Below are 13895 nucleotides of genomic sequence, written 5' to 3'. Positions count from 1 at the left end.
CCTATTTGATTTTCGCCATTTTAGTATTAACTAAATGAAACCCATTTGTTAGCGGTGGTTAGGATTCGAATTAATTTAATACTAGTGTATTATAAAATTATCCATTACAGTAACTATACTGTAATGGATAATTTTATTTTTCTTTGGCCTAGCAAAATATTAATTCTGGCATGAGTGCGCTACAATTGCCATTAATTGTAACTTTATTATACATCTACGTCAATCCATAAAACACACTATTGTCATAAAAATATAACTCAATCTGTTTTTTTCCATATATCCTTCAGAATACAAACAACAAACAGAAAACTGTAATATGGTGAGGAGTTGTATCTTTCTGGGACGCCTATATTTCATGAGCCTGGCAAGTGCGCGCTCTTTGAAAGTCTGTTGACACTTGACATTGACATGTATAGAATAACATCAACAAATACACAACGTATAATTTATTTGATTTTGACCTAAATCTTAAAATTTTAAAAGAATTGATACTGTTTTTTGTATAAATGGTTCAGCTTAGATATTATAAACCGAATGTAATAGGTGTTCCATAGTCAAAATGATACACGATGCTTTGTTAGTTTTATGGGATTGCTCACACGGAGACGTATCATCGGTGCGTTTTTTAAATTCTTTTATTTAGAAAACTTGAATTTTTAAATCAAGCTAATTTTTGCTTACAGACTGAGCCAGTTTTATATGCCAATGAAGGAGATGCAGAAATTTATAGTAGAATATGTTCAATTGCAAAAAGTCATCATAGAATTCAAAATTTTATTGCAGCTACATCTTTTCATTCAAGAAAATTGCAAACAGGTAACTTAAGGTTAAAAGATCCTTATGTTTTCTTCGAAAGAAAAAAATGTGACTATAATTTCTTACAAGTTTTATTATTTGCAGCATCAAACATTAGAAACTTTGGCTTATATGGCCAAGCATTAAGTGAGGGCATTACCGAAGTATTACAATCATATAAAAAAGCTTTAGTAAAGGTTGAGAAATTAGTTATTGGAAATAAAGACTATACATTAACATTTGTGTATAGCCATGTAGAGAAATTCCAAGGATTGTTCAATACAATTAATAAGATAATTAGCACAATAAAAGAGAGAAGGCTAAGTGGCTGTGAAATTTTGAGTTTAACTCATCAAAATATATTAAATGGAAATGAAATGGTTCATAGTGCAATTTTGAGGTGAGTTACTTAAGTGCTAAGTGTATCATAAAGAAAACATCAGAAGATTAAAAGCTTCCAAGTAAATATTTTTTCAGACTTAATTAGGATTTTGAATTATAATAATAATCTTTTACAGAATGTTCTCTTGTATTAACAATGTATTTATAAATCAACTCTGTGCATGGCTACTTTACGGAGAACTAAAGGATCCATATGAAGAATTTTTTATTTACCGAAATAAAAAGGATGACTTATCAGAGACAGTGCTTTCAACACCATCCATTTCAAATACTTGTGATAAAACCCTTGTGACAACTGTATGTATATATTTTTTTATTTGTTTATGGTCAATATTAATTTACATATTATACAAGCACTTCAATAATTCCAACCAGACGAGGCAGATTTCATGAATAATGTCATTAATAGACATATATAAAAATAAAAACAGTTTTGACTTTTTTAGTTACAACAAACTTCACTGGACTGTGGGTACAACATAAATCCTGGTATGATACCATACTTTATGCCATTATCACTGGCACAAGAAATATTATTTATCGGCAAGACTGTTATACTCTTTGGTTTTGATCCCAGGAAAGTAAAGAGGAGCAACATTACATTAAATAGCACCTTAATGCCATTACATAAACTTGATTATGATTCTAGGAGGTGTGTATACTTCTGTAGTAGTATATTAATTATTGTCCTGGTAATATTAAGTACTAGATGTTGCCGCTACTCCATCCGCACGAAATAAAAAAAAAACTTAATAAGTAGCCTATGTTTTCTTCTAGACTATGTTCTACATCTATGCTAAATTTCATCAGGATCCATTGAGTTGTTTGGAGATACCTTAACACAAATATCCATCTAAACATTCACATTTATAAATTTATATTATAATTGTTTGCTTATAATTTGTTCAAAGGTTCACTATTTGGGAAGAAAAAGAAGCAGAATTTCATAATAAGCTTCAACAACTCAAAGAACCAGAAGTGTTTGAAGTCTATAATCTGAGATGTGTTGTTAGAGAAATAAAGGAATGTGTTACAAAGGTAAATAACATCTAATTATGCTTGAGTTGGCACATTAGGCAAAAGGCTACTCTTATATCAATGTGCCAACTCATATGCTAAGTACTATAACTTATTACTTTACTTTCAGCACTTGTGGACAGTGGCAGTAGAAGAAGCACATTTATTACATGAACTACGCCTTATGAAGGACTTCTATCTGTTAGGACGTGGTGAACTATTTCTTGAATTGTTGCGACTCACCGCACACATGTTGGACAAGCCAACTACACGAACATCTACTAGAGGTAAGGCTCAAATTGCGAGATGTTTTACCATTTTTAAACTTGTATATATTGTATCCATCCATGCTATCTCTTATACTTTTTTCTTAAATTATTTTCCAGGAAAATATTCCAAATCAAAGCTTTTAATATGTCTGATTTAATTTTTTTTTAGACATGAACCATGCGTTCCAGTTAGCCGCAAGAGCGGTGTTCTTGAGCAATAGCGCTGATATAGAAAAGTTCAGCTTTGAACTGCCTTATATCAAACCAATAGCCGATGCGACTGCCAATTCTTCTCTTGATGACGACAGCAGTGTTGGTAAGATTCACATATTAATATTTATGATGCACTAGCTGTCGCCAGCGACTCCGTCCGCTCGGAATTAAAAACAAACTCAATATGTGTTCTTCCAGACTATCCTATATTCTAAATTTCATCAAGATCAGTTGAGCCGTTATAGTCGAGTTTGTAGTTAATCTTCTCCGTAATATAAAGTTGCAGATGGCTGGTCAACTATAATCTTAAAGTACGATTTCAAGTGGCCTCTACACTTGCTGTTCGCACCTGAGGTACTCGCGCGATACAACGACATGTTTCGTCTGCTGCTCAGGATAAAGAAGACGCAACATGACCTGCATGCTTTGTGGAAAACATACAAACAGACGAGGAGGTAAGTAATAGTCTAATATCTACGGCCTTATCATTTAATCCCTTATTTGGGTTTGATTCTTGTTGAAAAATTGTTTTTGTTTTTATATATTGATTTTTCTTCTTGCAGATTTGCTGTATGTCAATTACATAATAAACTCATGTTTCTTATGGATAATCTGCAACATTACTTACAAGCAGATGTGTTGGAAAGTAATTTCTCTAGACTCATGGATGCCGTTAACAAAACTAATGATTTTGAAAAACTTAAAGCAGCTCACGCTACATTTCTCGCTGATATACTGAGTCAGTCATTTTTAACAACTACCACAGTGAGTAATTTAGTTATTTAGAAATTTTAAATGTAATATATACTCTATGCTCCCAAGACCCCTCAACTTTATTCTATGTTTTAGTCAATTTGACTCTAAATTAATTCTACAAAATAGTTTTATGATGTACTCTGTTGTTATTTGATATATATGATATACTTGACATTCAAACAACAATCTCTAAATATTAGTTTTCTTTCCTTTACAGTCGGAACGTTCTGAAGGTGGTGACTCTTCAGGTGATGGTGTAGAAACGATCACAAACCCAGTGTTTGTCAATATCATGGATCTGTTGAAGTTGTGCGACTCGTTTTGCAGTATGAGCGAATTTGCATCGGACAGGGAAGCAGAGGATTACTATATTAAGGGTTATTCCGATAGGTATGTTTAAAAACTATGATCAATATAGTTCGTTACTTTTGAATGTGTACCAATGTTGATAGAATCATAAAAATACAATTTTGTTTAAAATATTCCCTGCCACAAATTTTGTATATGAAAGAGAAATTCATAGCTGGGTCGGTGGAACTAAATCTGTTAATTAGAACCGAGCTATATTTGTTTATTTGTATGTGTACAGATTCAACAAGCTGGTAAAGCAGCTGACACAACTGTTGGTATGCTTGCGGGACCGCGCGTGCGGAGCATACCTTGCACGTCTACTTATGCGGCTCGACTACAACCGCTGGCTGAGTGCTGAGGCGGAACTCACACGCTCTCTAACTCATATGCTACGCTGTTAACGTCTGATGTGCGCGGACACATGTTATATTAGCTATCCCTTTCCCCAATTCATAATACAAGTGTTTTTAATAAACAGCCAAAAACAATATTTTGTACTTCTATTTAAAAAAATCACTAAAATATGTTAAAATGTAATAAGTAATAACATCTAAAAGTTGAATAAAAAGATAATAAATATAATATGCAACATACTTTATTGCAGTTTTATTTCAACTGTCATCTATAACTTCGTCTTCTAGAATCTCCTCGGTGGTGCTCTTCTCATCACCAGTTTGTCCGGCATGTTGAAGCATGAGCATTTTAATTAAAATGCATTTTGACATATCACATGAACATGGTATCGGATGATCTATAGTCTCGGGATCCAAAAGTTCTACGTGAAGATTGTATCTGTAGAAATTATAATACAGTTTGCATTGTTAGATATATTGAATAGTCTATTCAAAATTGGTGATGCCAAGTAGTCAAATTTCATCACCAGAATCAGAGGCATAGGAAAAAAATACTTGATCTATGCATCCCCTCCTTCATCGATTAAAGGTATGCTATGCATCTGCAATTGGGGTTATCTATGGGTAGCGGCCACTTCGCTATTTCGGCGGATTTAGGTGTCCCTTTGCTTGTTTGCTACCTTAAGATAAAAAAAATATATATTCCTATCCTCATTAACTTAGTATTTATAACTCTTACCTCCTATTATTAATTATGTCTCTTGACATGCTTAATTTAAACGCTAAAGGTTCTGATTCTTCAACTTCTCTTTCCTCAGGAAATAATATAACAGTTTGCTTCCAATGTGTTTGCGGACTGTGGGGACTTGTACTTAGAACAACAGGTTTACAATTTTCAGAAAACACAGGGAATGTGCAATCAAACCATAAACAAAGACCTTGATATTTTCCTGCTTTATTGACACCTGTGGAATCAAAGAATTGACCATATGGAAACAGAAAATGTAATTCTTTTATAACTAACCAGCAATACATATTATTAACATTTATTTATTCATGAAACCTCTTTTAACTCATCAGTTTGCGTGAGGTTTTTATTTAAGAATAGCTGTCGCCCGCGACTCCGTCCGTGCGAAATTAAAAAAGAACTTAATTTACTAATTAAGTTTCGACGAACACATCGGCTACTGCCGATGTGTTCGTCGAAACTATGTTCTATGTGTATGCCAATTTTTTTTGAGATCTATTTAGATGTTCCGGAGATATTTTCAAACAAACATCCATCCATCTAAACATTCTCTTTTATAACAATTGTAAGATAATTTATAGAAATATTTTATCTATTTAATAATAAATTGTAAATACTTACCAACAACATGTTGTATTTCAAGTGAGTCTAATTCTGATATTTGTACATCTTTCAAATTTATGCAAGCCAAAAGAATTTCAGTGCCTAACAAATCTTCTGGTTGTATTTGCATAATTTCCGGTTTTTTGCTTTTGTCCATTCGCAATAACTTAGCAAAAGTAAACATAGAAACTCCATGAAAACTATCCCATTTGTGGTATAAGCTTGGAACACTGCAATATGATATTTAAAAATAGAATTTGTTTTGTGCTATATCACTTGTTGTCTCTGTTCTGTCAAAGAGAATAAAAGTTTAAATAAAACTTTTCCATTAAAGGAATGGTTAATGGAAAAGAATTCTCCAATAATATGCATACAGCTTACACTTTTAAAGCACTACAAAGTTATTCAAATAAGCCAAAGTAGAATTAAATATTAACTTGATATCAATAACATGCTATATGTATGAAGTAGTACAGTAATTTACATTCTAGTTGTTTTACTTGACTTTATATGTAAAAGAATTATGTCGGAAATCTAAAAACTAACAAATGCATTATTGCCAATGTTAATGTTAACTAAATGAATCAAAAAACTCACCTACATGGTGCAACATAAATAGCAGCACTTTCCGGAAACATTTGTCCATCCTCTTTAAGAAACTTGTCTCTGGCTACCAATACAGAATCTAACATGCCTTCATGAAGAAGATAAAACCCCATCCATTCTGATACTATTATATCTACTTTTTCATTGTTTGGTAGTACTACATTTTCAACTTCATTTTGTATTACCTGTAAGACAAGAAATGGTGAATAAAAAAATATATTAGCTCAACCAAATATACTCCATCAAAGACAAGAAAAATTATTCTGAGATTATTCATGCCTAAATTGGAATCCTAAATGAATGTTTAAGAAATTAGAAGATAGTAGTATTCTTGTTTATCATATTGTTATTTTTGTAGGATCCTTCGAAAAAGAAAATGACATACCTCTATTACTTCTTCAAAGTTGTTTTCCTTTACTACATCCTTAGCAATATTAGCAATATTACTTGCTTCAACAGCATAAACTTTTTTCGCACCAGCTTGTGCACAAAAGACAGATAAAATTCCTGTGCCGCATCCTACATCCATTACTATTTTGTTTTTGAAACATTCTTTATGTTCATGTATAGCCTTTCTATATGTTTCTGTTCGGCTGTAATCCTCCAGCATTAGTCTGTGAATCTTAAAATTTTACTACATGTTTTTATTGAACAAAATAATTGTACACTGTGCTACACTTTTAAGCTTATTAACATAATGGAATACCTCTAAGTCTTCATAACTTGTAAAGTAATCTTGATCGCTGTCCATTTTCGAGTTTATTTTATTTTTGTATTTTAGCAATTTTATTAAAGCTGCACTATGCAAAATAAAAACATAACCTTATATTTTTAAGAAATGTGAGTGGTTATGTTTGTATTGCCTTATCAAAAGTCAAGATCATTTTTTTTTAATTTTATGACCTGGTAACATAGACCTTTAGGTTATAGTCAAATTCAAATGTCACTCTTCACAAAGAGCGTAATATTTTATATACTCTTTGAGCGTAATATCAAAATGGGTCATGACTTAAAAACCGAAAAAATGAAAATAATATTTAAAATCTTTATCGAAGATTTAAAGCAACGCAAACTTATATTTTTACAACAGCAATTTTTTGATACGTAAACAGATCGATTTGGTATGAGTATGGAATTAGTATTAACGACTGCTGAATTTCATTTCACCTACTCTATGGCATTGGCATCAATTGTCAATTCAACAAATTTCAATCAACTTCGCAAGCATTATTTTATTTCCTTTAATGTTATTTCTTGAGATGAGAATAAATTTACGTAAAAAGTAGTCTAACATTCTCATAAATCAACAAAACATCTTGAAACAATGGCCAAAGAAAGCAATATGTCGTTGTTTCATGATGTATTGGAGCCGTTTAGAAGAGTAATAAATACTGATCCGCCAAAAGACAAGTTATCGGCGTCTTCAAAATTAAATTTATCTAATAGTGATGTTTCCATTAAAGAAAGTAAATAAATACTCTTATCGTCTATATATTTATCTCATTCGTTTTCATTCTAGTTCGTTTTATTACATTTTCATTGTTTTCAGGTCTATCTAACCTATTATCAACTAAACGAAAATCTAGTATGGATACATCTGAATTGTTAACACCAGAGAAACGTCCTCGCACAGAGTCTACATCGACCAATTCACCGGTACCACCTTCACCATGGGAGGCTAAGAAAATGAAAATAGATTTAATTGCTGCCAAAGCTCAGGTTCATTTTGCATCATTTTTAATGTTTGTTGATTATTTTTTTAATTATAAAATGTATTATTCGTGTTCGAACTCCAGGTATGTTTATAAGTATATCATACATGTTATTTACTTTAAATTTGTTATACATATTGTTTAATTAGTGTATTAATTACAATTATTGACATAAATTTCAGATTACTAAGTTGGAAGCTCGTGTCAATCATCAACACTCAATACGAAAGGAAATGCAAATATTGTTTGAAGAGGAAAAAGCATCATTGATGGATCAGCACAAAAGAGATGAGAAAGCATTAGCTGATATGGAGGAAAGATTACAAGTGATACGTAGAAGAGAACAGGAATTAAGAGAAGATCATACTGCTGTTAGTATTATTAATAATTCTAGATATGATTCTTTATAATGTTCTTAGGTACATAATATTTGTTCTCTAAGGTATAAATTAGGTTATGAGAGGCTTTAAATTCTCTTTGAACTGGTGTTACCACTAGAACTGGCTATAGTGTTTAATTCTTATTTTTAACCTTAAATATGCTGCATTACTAATATAAATTTTGGACTAAATTTTCACCATGTAAGAAAATTGAATTTGACAACAAATATTGTAAAACATTTTTAGGCTGTAAAGGAAAACATGGAGAACAAAACAAAATGGGACAAAGAAAGGTTGGAACTACAGAAGCAGATAGCAGATCTTAAAGACAAATTGTTGGAGGCTAATGTTAGCAGCAGGAATCAGGTCTCGGAGATGAAGAAGGACATGAATGAACTGCTACAGGTCATATTAATAAACGGTTCACACATTGCCGCTATGAATTCAACAATACATTTATAGTTTGAGTCAGTGCTGCTGAATGTGTTAATTTATGCAAAATTATATTTGTGACCATTAATCTTTTAGTATTTATATAACAGACTTATAATATTGAATGTGTTTTATGTATATTGAAATTTTCACTTATGTAGAAGTAATATTGATATAACAATCCACAAACAGTAGAAATCATTTAAAATATTATGATTAGTATTCTGACTAATATGTCTATCCATCCATAACATATTTTCAATGTGTTTGGTCTTCAAAACTCTTACTTTATAAATGTGAATATTTGGATGGATGGATGAATATTTGTTTGAAGGTATGCAGGTATCTATGAAGGTTGGCTGACTCTAGGGCAGCTGCACGGATCTCACTGACATTTAGCATAGATGTAGAACATAGTGTGAAAGAACACATAAGCTAATAACATTTTTTTTTTAATTTCGCGCAGATGGAGTTGCTGGTGACAGCTAGTTATTTAATAAATAAAATAATTGTAACACCATAATAAAGCTACAGCCAATAATGGTTTGTAAAGTAATATTAATTCTAATATTGTTTTTGTCAGATAGGCTTTAGAGGGTGCACAATCTGAAGTAGAATTGCTAAAGAAGGAAGTCGCTCGACAGACCAGTCGGGCAGAACAATGTATTGCTTTGAAGACACAGTTGGATAAGCAAACATTTGAGTTGCAACAAGTTAATAGTAAATTGAAGGATTTGGAGTATGAGAGAGATTGTTACAAAGACTGGCAACAACATGCAAAGGTGAGAGGAATTCAGTTATACTGTGGTATTATTTTGACATTTTTTTTTAAAGTCAAATCATAAAGAAATTAGGATTACATTCTTCCTTTTTTAACATTATTGATGTCATGTTTCTATCGAATGTCCCATGAGAACGAACAGCCTACCAACCAATTGCATTTTTTTCTCATTTGGCCTATTGATTCTATGGATCGACCCAACAGGGAACACTCATATATAATGACAAGAAAAAAGTTAACTACTAAAAGAAATAAGAATAAATTATTATTTTTGATGCAAAGCAGTACTATGTAAAAATATTTTTTTAGACTGCACAAAAACGTCTCAGTACAATGGCTGATTTAGAAAAAGAAGTAGTTAGATTGAGAGCTGCTGAACGCACACTACGAGATGCGGTCTGTAATAAGTTACTGCTAGAAGAACAAGTGAATGTGCTCACCGCAAAAGTGGAGGCGCTGCAGCCAGTACAGCAAGAGTTACATGAGGCAAAGGTACAAATCATGTATACATATTATTTATACAATTACATACTTAAATTGATGTGTCTGTATATGATGTTGAAAAAAAAATGATATTTGGTATATATATTTATCTGTCTCCAAATCCGCGTTTGTTCCCGTTAATCTCCATATCGATTGGACCAACTTGGGGTTTAAAATTTGAACTGGGAAGTAGCTTGTGTGTGTAGGAGTAACTAATGTTTTTTTTTGATAATGTGCTGCAGAAATTGACTAAAAGATTTAATTTGCAGTACTTCATTTACTATTCACCATGGAATTATAAGTAAACTCCGTTTGTAAAGGATACCATCCATCCTTGAAACCATATATTTTTCATTGGACTCTCACATTGATTATGTTAAGTGTTTGTCTTTATTGTATGATCAGGTGAAAGTGGCACTGCTAGAGTCGTCTTTAGAGGAGTGGATGAGTGCTGCGAAGGCGCACGGCGTTGAAACTGCTCGCGCGCTCAGCGCTGCGCTCGAGTCAGCGTTCGCGGGCCAGCTCACCGCTGTTGTTAACTGTTCTGAAGCAAAAACACAAATGGCACAACTCACTGAGGTATTGCTATATGCCTTTTTGGAAATATTATTTTTTTCTTAAGTGGCTGTCAATTTCGTTATCCGATATTGATCAAAAAGCCAAATATCAGATGCACATATTCATTTGCAATAAGTAAAAAGGTTATACATTGTTGCCTACTTTAATTGAACTAGAGGTGAAGGAGTATAGAGAAAAGATATTTTCTATCACTTTTAATCTTTGAATTTTGATTATTCATATTTGAATACAGGAAGTGGCAACATTGAAGTTTGAGCGCGACAAGGCGACGACGAAGCTCAACGATATAATGTCAGTGCGCAAGAGCCAGGAGAGTCTCATACACAGGCTGCAGAAGCGATTGCTTCTCGTCACGAGGGAAAGAGATAGTTATAGGTATGTGTTGTTCCAATGATTAAAATGTCAAAGAGTTCCCTTTACTCAATTCCGCGGAAAATATTGTTACTGTTTAGGCCTGATGTGTAATTTATGTTGTGGTTAATGTGTAGACAACAGTTGGATTGCTACGAGAAGGAGCTGACGGTGACGCTGTGCGGGGAGAGCGGCGCTGGGAGCGCGGCGCTGCTCTCCGCTCGTGTGGAACAGCTGGAGAAGTCTCTGCAGGGTTACCGGGACCTGCTCGCAACCCACGACCAGGAGGCGCATGCTAAACGTAAATATTAATACATCAGTAAAAATGTATTATTTTTTAAAATTACTTAATCAAATAATACAATAACTTCCTGATCACGTTGGAAAAGAAAAATAATGAGTAGTGAGTTAGTAGCACATCATTTGCTGTAAGAAATGAAAGAAATTCAACTTACTTACTTTCTCCGCTGCCTCAACGACCCAAAGTGGCTCTTGGCCTCCGACACAAGAGATCTCCAAATTCAATTATTCAATTTACATTAGATAAATTGTAACTATGTTGTTATAGTTGTGGAAAGCTTGCGTGCGGAGGCGAGCAAGTACCGCGAGGAGGCGGAGTCGTCGCGGCGGGAGGCGGGCAAGTTGCGTGCGCAGCGCGACCAGCTGCAGGCCCACCTCGACCGCCTCGTACAGACACCGCAACCAACTACTAAAGTAAACAATGCTGCCACTGTAAAAAAACATAATTATAGTGCTGCCAACATAAATTATTTTTAAAATAATAAATGTAAAAAAATTTCTGTAATTTGTTACGAAATGCTGTTCTTTAGTACTATAGGTTGGATTGTTTCATGTTCCAGATCCTTCATCTTGTTGATAACCCCGCAGCTGCTGCGCATAAGCAGATGCAACTTGATATGGAGTCTGCGCAAGAAGAGGTATTTAACTTATATTTAATATGCGCCATTATTTATGATTTCAGTTTATTTTGCCATTTTTCTCCTTTTTTTTAGCCACAGTAGTTTGCTAAAGTAATATGTCCCCAGATTAAAAGGTTAAAAGCGGCGCTCCGTGAAGGTGGTTCGGACGTGTGTCCCGAAGAAATGCAACAACTGAAGCAACAGCTAGAAAACAGTCGAATAAAACTGAAGAGGTCTTGTTTTGTTGTATCTACGTGCTTTACGCTTTTTATTTTTTCGCTTTTGACGTTACGTGAGGTCTTGACATTTAATTTTAAACCAGTGTTGACATATTTTTATATTTCAGAATGAAGGAGGAGTTCACATCGTCGGCCCAGGAATATAGAGATGTGGTTTATATGCTACTAGGCTACAAAATAGATAGGACAGGACATAAGAATTATAGGTAATTATAATAAATACATATAAATTACTTTTTTTTTACCTCTAAAATAAATTAATAGCTTATGCTGACCTGTAGCGTTTTATATATGTAACAAGCATATAATTGTACTTGTAATTGTAATACTTAATTAGTTTAAACAATGTTTCTTCTAATTTCAGAATATCAAACATGTATGCGGAGTCAGCGGAGGAATATCTTACATTCACACTTTGTGATGATGGTATAGAAATGGTTCATACAGAATACTCGGCTTCACTAAATGAGTTGGTGGAACTACATCTGCATCATCACAGATCTATACCGCTGTTCCTCAGTGCGCTAACTATGGAACTGTTCACACGTACCACCATGCAGCAAGATATACAGTGAATAAAGTGTTAATTAAGTTATATGGTGTTCTAAAGTGTCAAAAATTGTTGCAAAATTAATGGTGGTGTTGTATCTGAAAAACTCAAGTTATATTCATAAGGTACTCTCTTAAACTATTTAGAAGATACGTACATTTTTTTATTACGATATTTGGTATTAAATGTAATAATTAAGGTCATTCTTCCGTACTTTGTATTAAAATAGCTTTTATGGTGCAACAAATTGTGCACAACTATAATAGTTAAATATGTAGAAAAAACTATTAGATAGATAAAATAGTTTTACAAGTCTTTTATTTTAAAGCGAGAATGAATTTGTATCTCAACTTATGGGTTGTGGAAAATTTCTGTTGAATAAATGCAACACTTTAAAATAACTTTCATTAGTTGATGGGTTGCACAAGCAAGGTGTTGACTTATTTTATGCACCTCCTTGTCTATTTGTATGTCCTAATAAAAATATAGTTTGTCATAACCTAAAAATATTTTTTGCATTTACATTTTATAGATATTATACAATATTTTTGTGTAAGACATCACTTTTTGTAAATACCAAAAGTTGTTCCTCCTTTACTTTCGATATGCAATCTTAAAGTAAATTGTAATGTATATTTTGTGTTTATAAATCCAGTGAAGTTATTTCTGTGAGAGCAAATGTATCTTTGTCACTGAAATAATTTCTTAGGTGGCAATTTTGATAATAGCAAAACGTTTTATAGCTCCGTAAACAGGCGTAGGACAGCTAATTAGCTATTATTATTTTTAATTTGAAACTTGTGATTAAAGTTGAATCCTATTCCACTTAATAATAACTTCATTTTAATACCTGGAAAAGATTTAAATGTCTTTTGTTTATTTTTTGTAATCAAGAATCTGTACTCTTTCTATTTTTATACTTTATAGATGTTAAATGAATATGTTATAAAATTTTGTACAACAAAGGATTGTAGAAAAGCTTCCAACAAAAATAGAAAAGGACATAAAATAAAATTGATTGGGCCTTTATACTTATATCGCTGGACGAAATTACTAAATTATTTTCACTTACAATATTGTCCAAGTCTAGTAAGTCTCTAGTTAGACTAAGCTAAACTACACCGTAATATTTTTGTTTCAATAATATATTTGATTAATGTAAAATGTAAATATAGAACTTTAAAAACTTAAGAAGCTATTTTTAAATTTCAACTGTTGAGGTGGTAATTTGACTAATTAAAGAAGAAAACCTGTAAGAGATGTTCACATATCTTTTAAAATGCGCCGAAATAAGAATTAATGTAATTTTCAAATGGTAATGGTAAAGAGTGTAATATAAAAAGACCTATGAATAA

General features: G+C 32.6%; 3 protein-coding genes across 4 annotated transcripts; 2 read left to right on the top strand and 1 right to left on the bottom strand.

Moving 5' to 3' along the window:
- The first annotated feature begins 397 nt into the window (after window positions 1-397).
- On the top strand, window positions 398-4340 carry Grip75 (gamma-tubulin complex component 4). The gene is made up of 12 exons (XM_013307665.1): window positions 398-616; window positions 684-816; window positions 901-1195; window positions 1314-1494; window positions 1644-1849; window positions 2109-2235; window positions 2345-2501; window positions 2653-2799; window positions 2977-3151; window positions 3260-3461; window positions 3670-3842; window positions 4042-4340. The coding sequence occupies exons 1-12, from the start codon at window positions 560-562 to the stop codon at window positions 4202-4204; spliced, it is 2016 nt and encodes a 671-aa protein (XP_013163119.1). The 5' UTR covers window positions 398-559; the 3' UTR covers window positions 4205-4340.
- Window positions 4341-4383: 43 nt separating this feature from the next.
- Window positions 4384-6967, bottom strand: Art8 (Arginine methyltransferase 8). The gene is made up of 6 exons (XM_013307666.1): window positions 6820-6967; window positions 6499-6735; window positions 6105-6298; window positions 5526-5737; window positions 4896-5121; window positions 4384-4595 (listed from the first exon to the last, which is right to left on the bottom strand). The coding sequence occupies exons 1-6, from the start codon at window positions 6862-6864 to the stop codon at window positions 4415-4417; spliced, it is 1095 nt and encodes a 364-aa protein (XP_013163120.1). The 5' UTR covers window positions 6865-6967; the 3' UTR covers window positions 4384-4414.
- Window positions 6968-7304: 337 nt separating this feature from the next.
- Mad1 (Mitotic arrest-deficient 1) lies at window positions 7305-13845 on the top strand. Of its 2 annotated transcripts, XM_013307403.1 has the most exons (14): window positions 7305-7579; window positions 7663-7832; window positions 8008-8196; window positions 8452-8610; window positions 9225-9419; window positions 9728-9910; window positions 10307-10480; window positions 10713-10855; window positions 10969-11132; window positions 11400-11545; window positions 11692-11769; window positions 11878-11984; window positions 12098-12196; window positions 12355-13845. In XM_013307403.1, the coding sequence occupies exons 1-14, from the start codon at window positions 7438-7440 to the stop codon at window positions 12563-12565; spliced, it is 2160 nt and encodes a 719-aa protein (XP_013162857.1). In that variant the 5' UTR covers window positions 7305-7437; the 3' UTR covers window positions 12566-13845. The 2 variants fall into 2 exon arrangements, 1 of the variants encoding a protein (XP_013162857.1); XR_001227714.1 differs by lacking the exon at window positions 11878-11984 and having other exon boundaries at window positions 12355-12446.
- Window positions 13846-13895: the final 50 nt, after the last annotated feature.

Source organism: Papilio xuthus, unplaced genomic scaffold, assembly GCF_000836235.2.
Source record: "Papilio xuthus unplaced genomic scaffold, Pxut_1.1 DF828142.1, whole genome shotgun sequence".
NCBI classification, from domain to species: Eukaryota; Metazoa; Arthropoda; class Insecta; order Lepidoptera; family Papilionidae; genus Papilio; species Papilio xuthus.
This window is presented reverse-complemented; position numbering and strand designations above follow the sequence as displayed.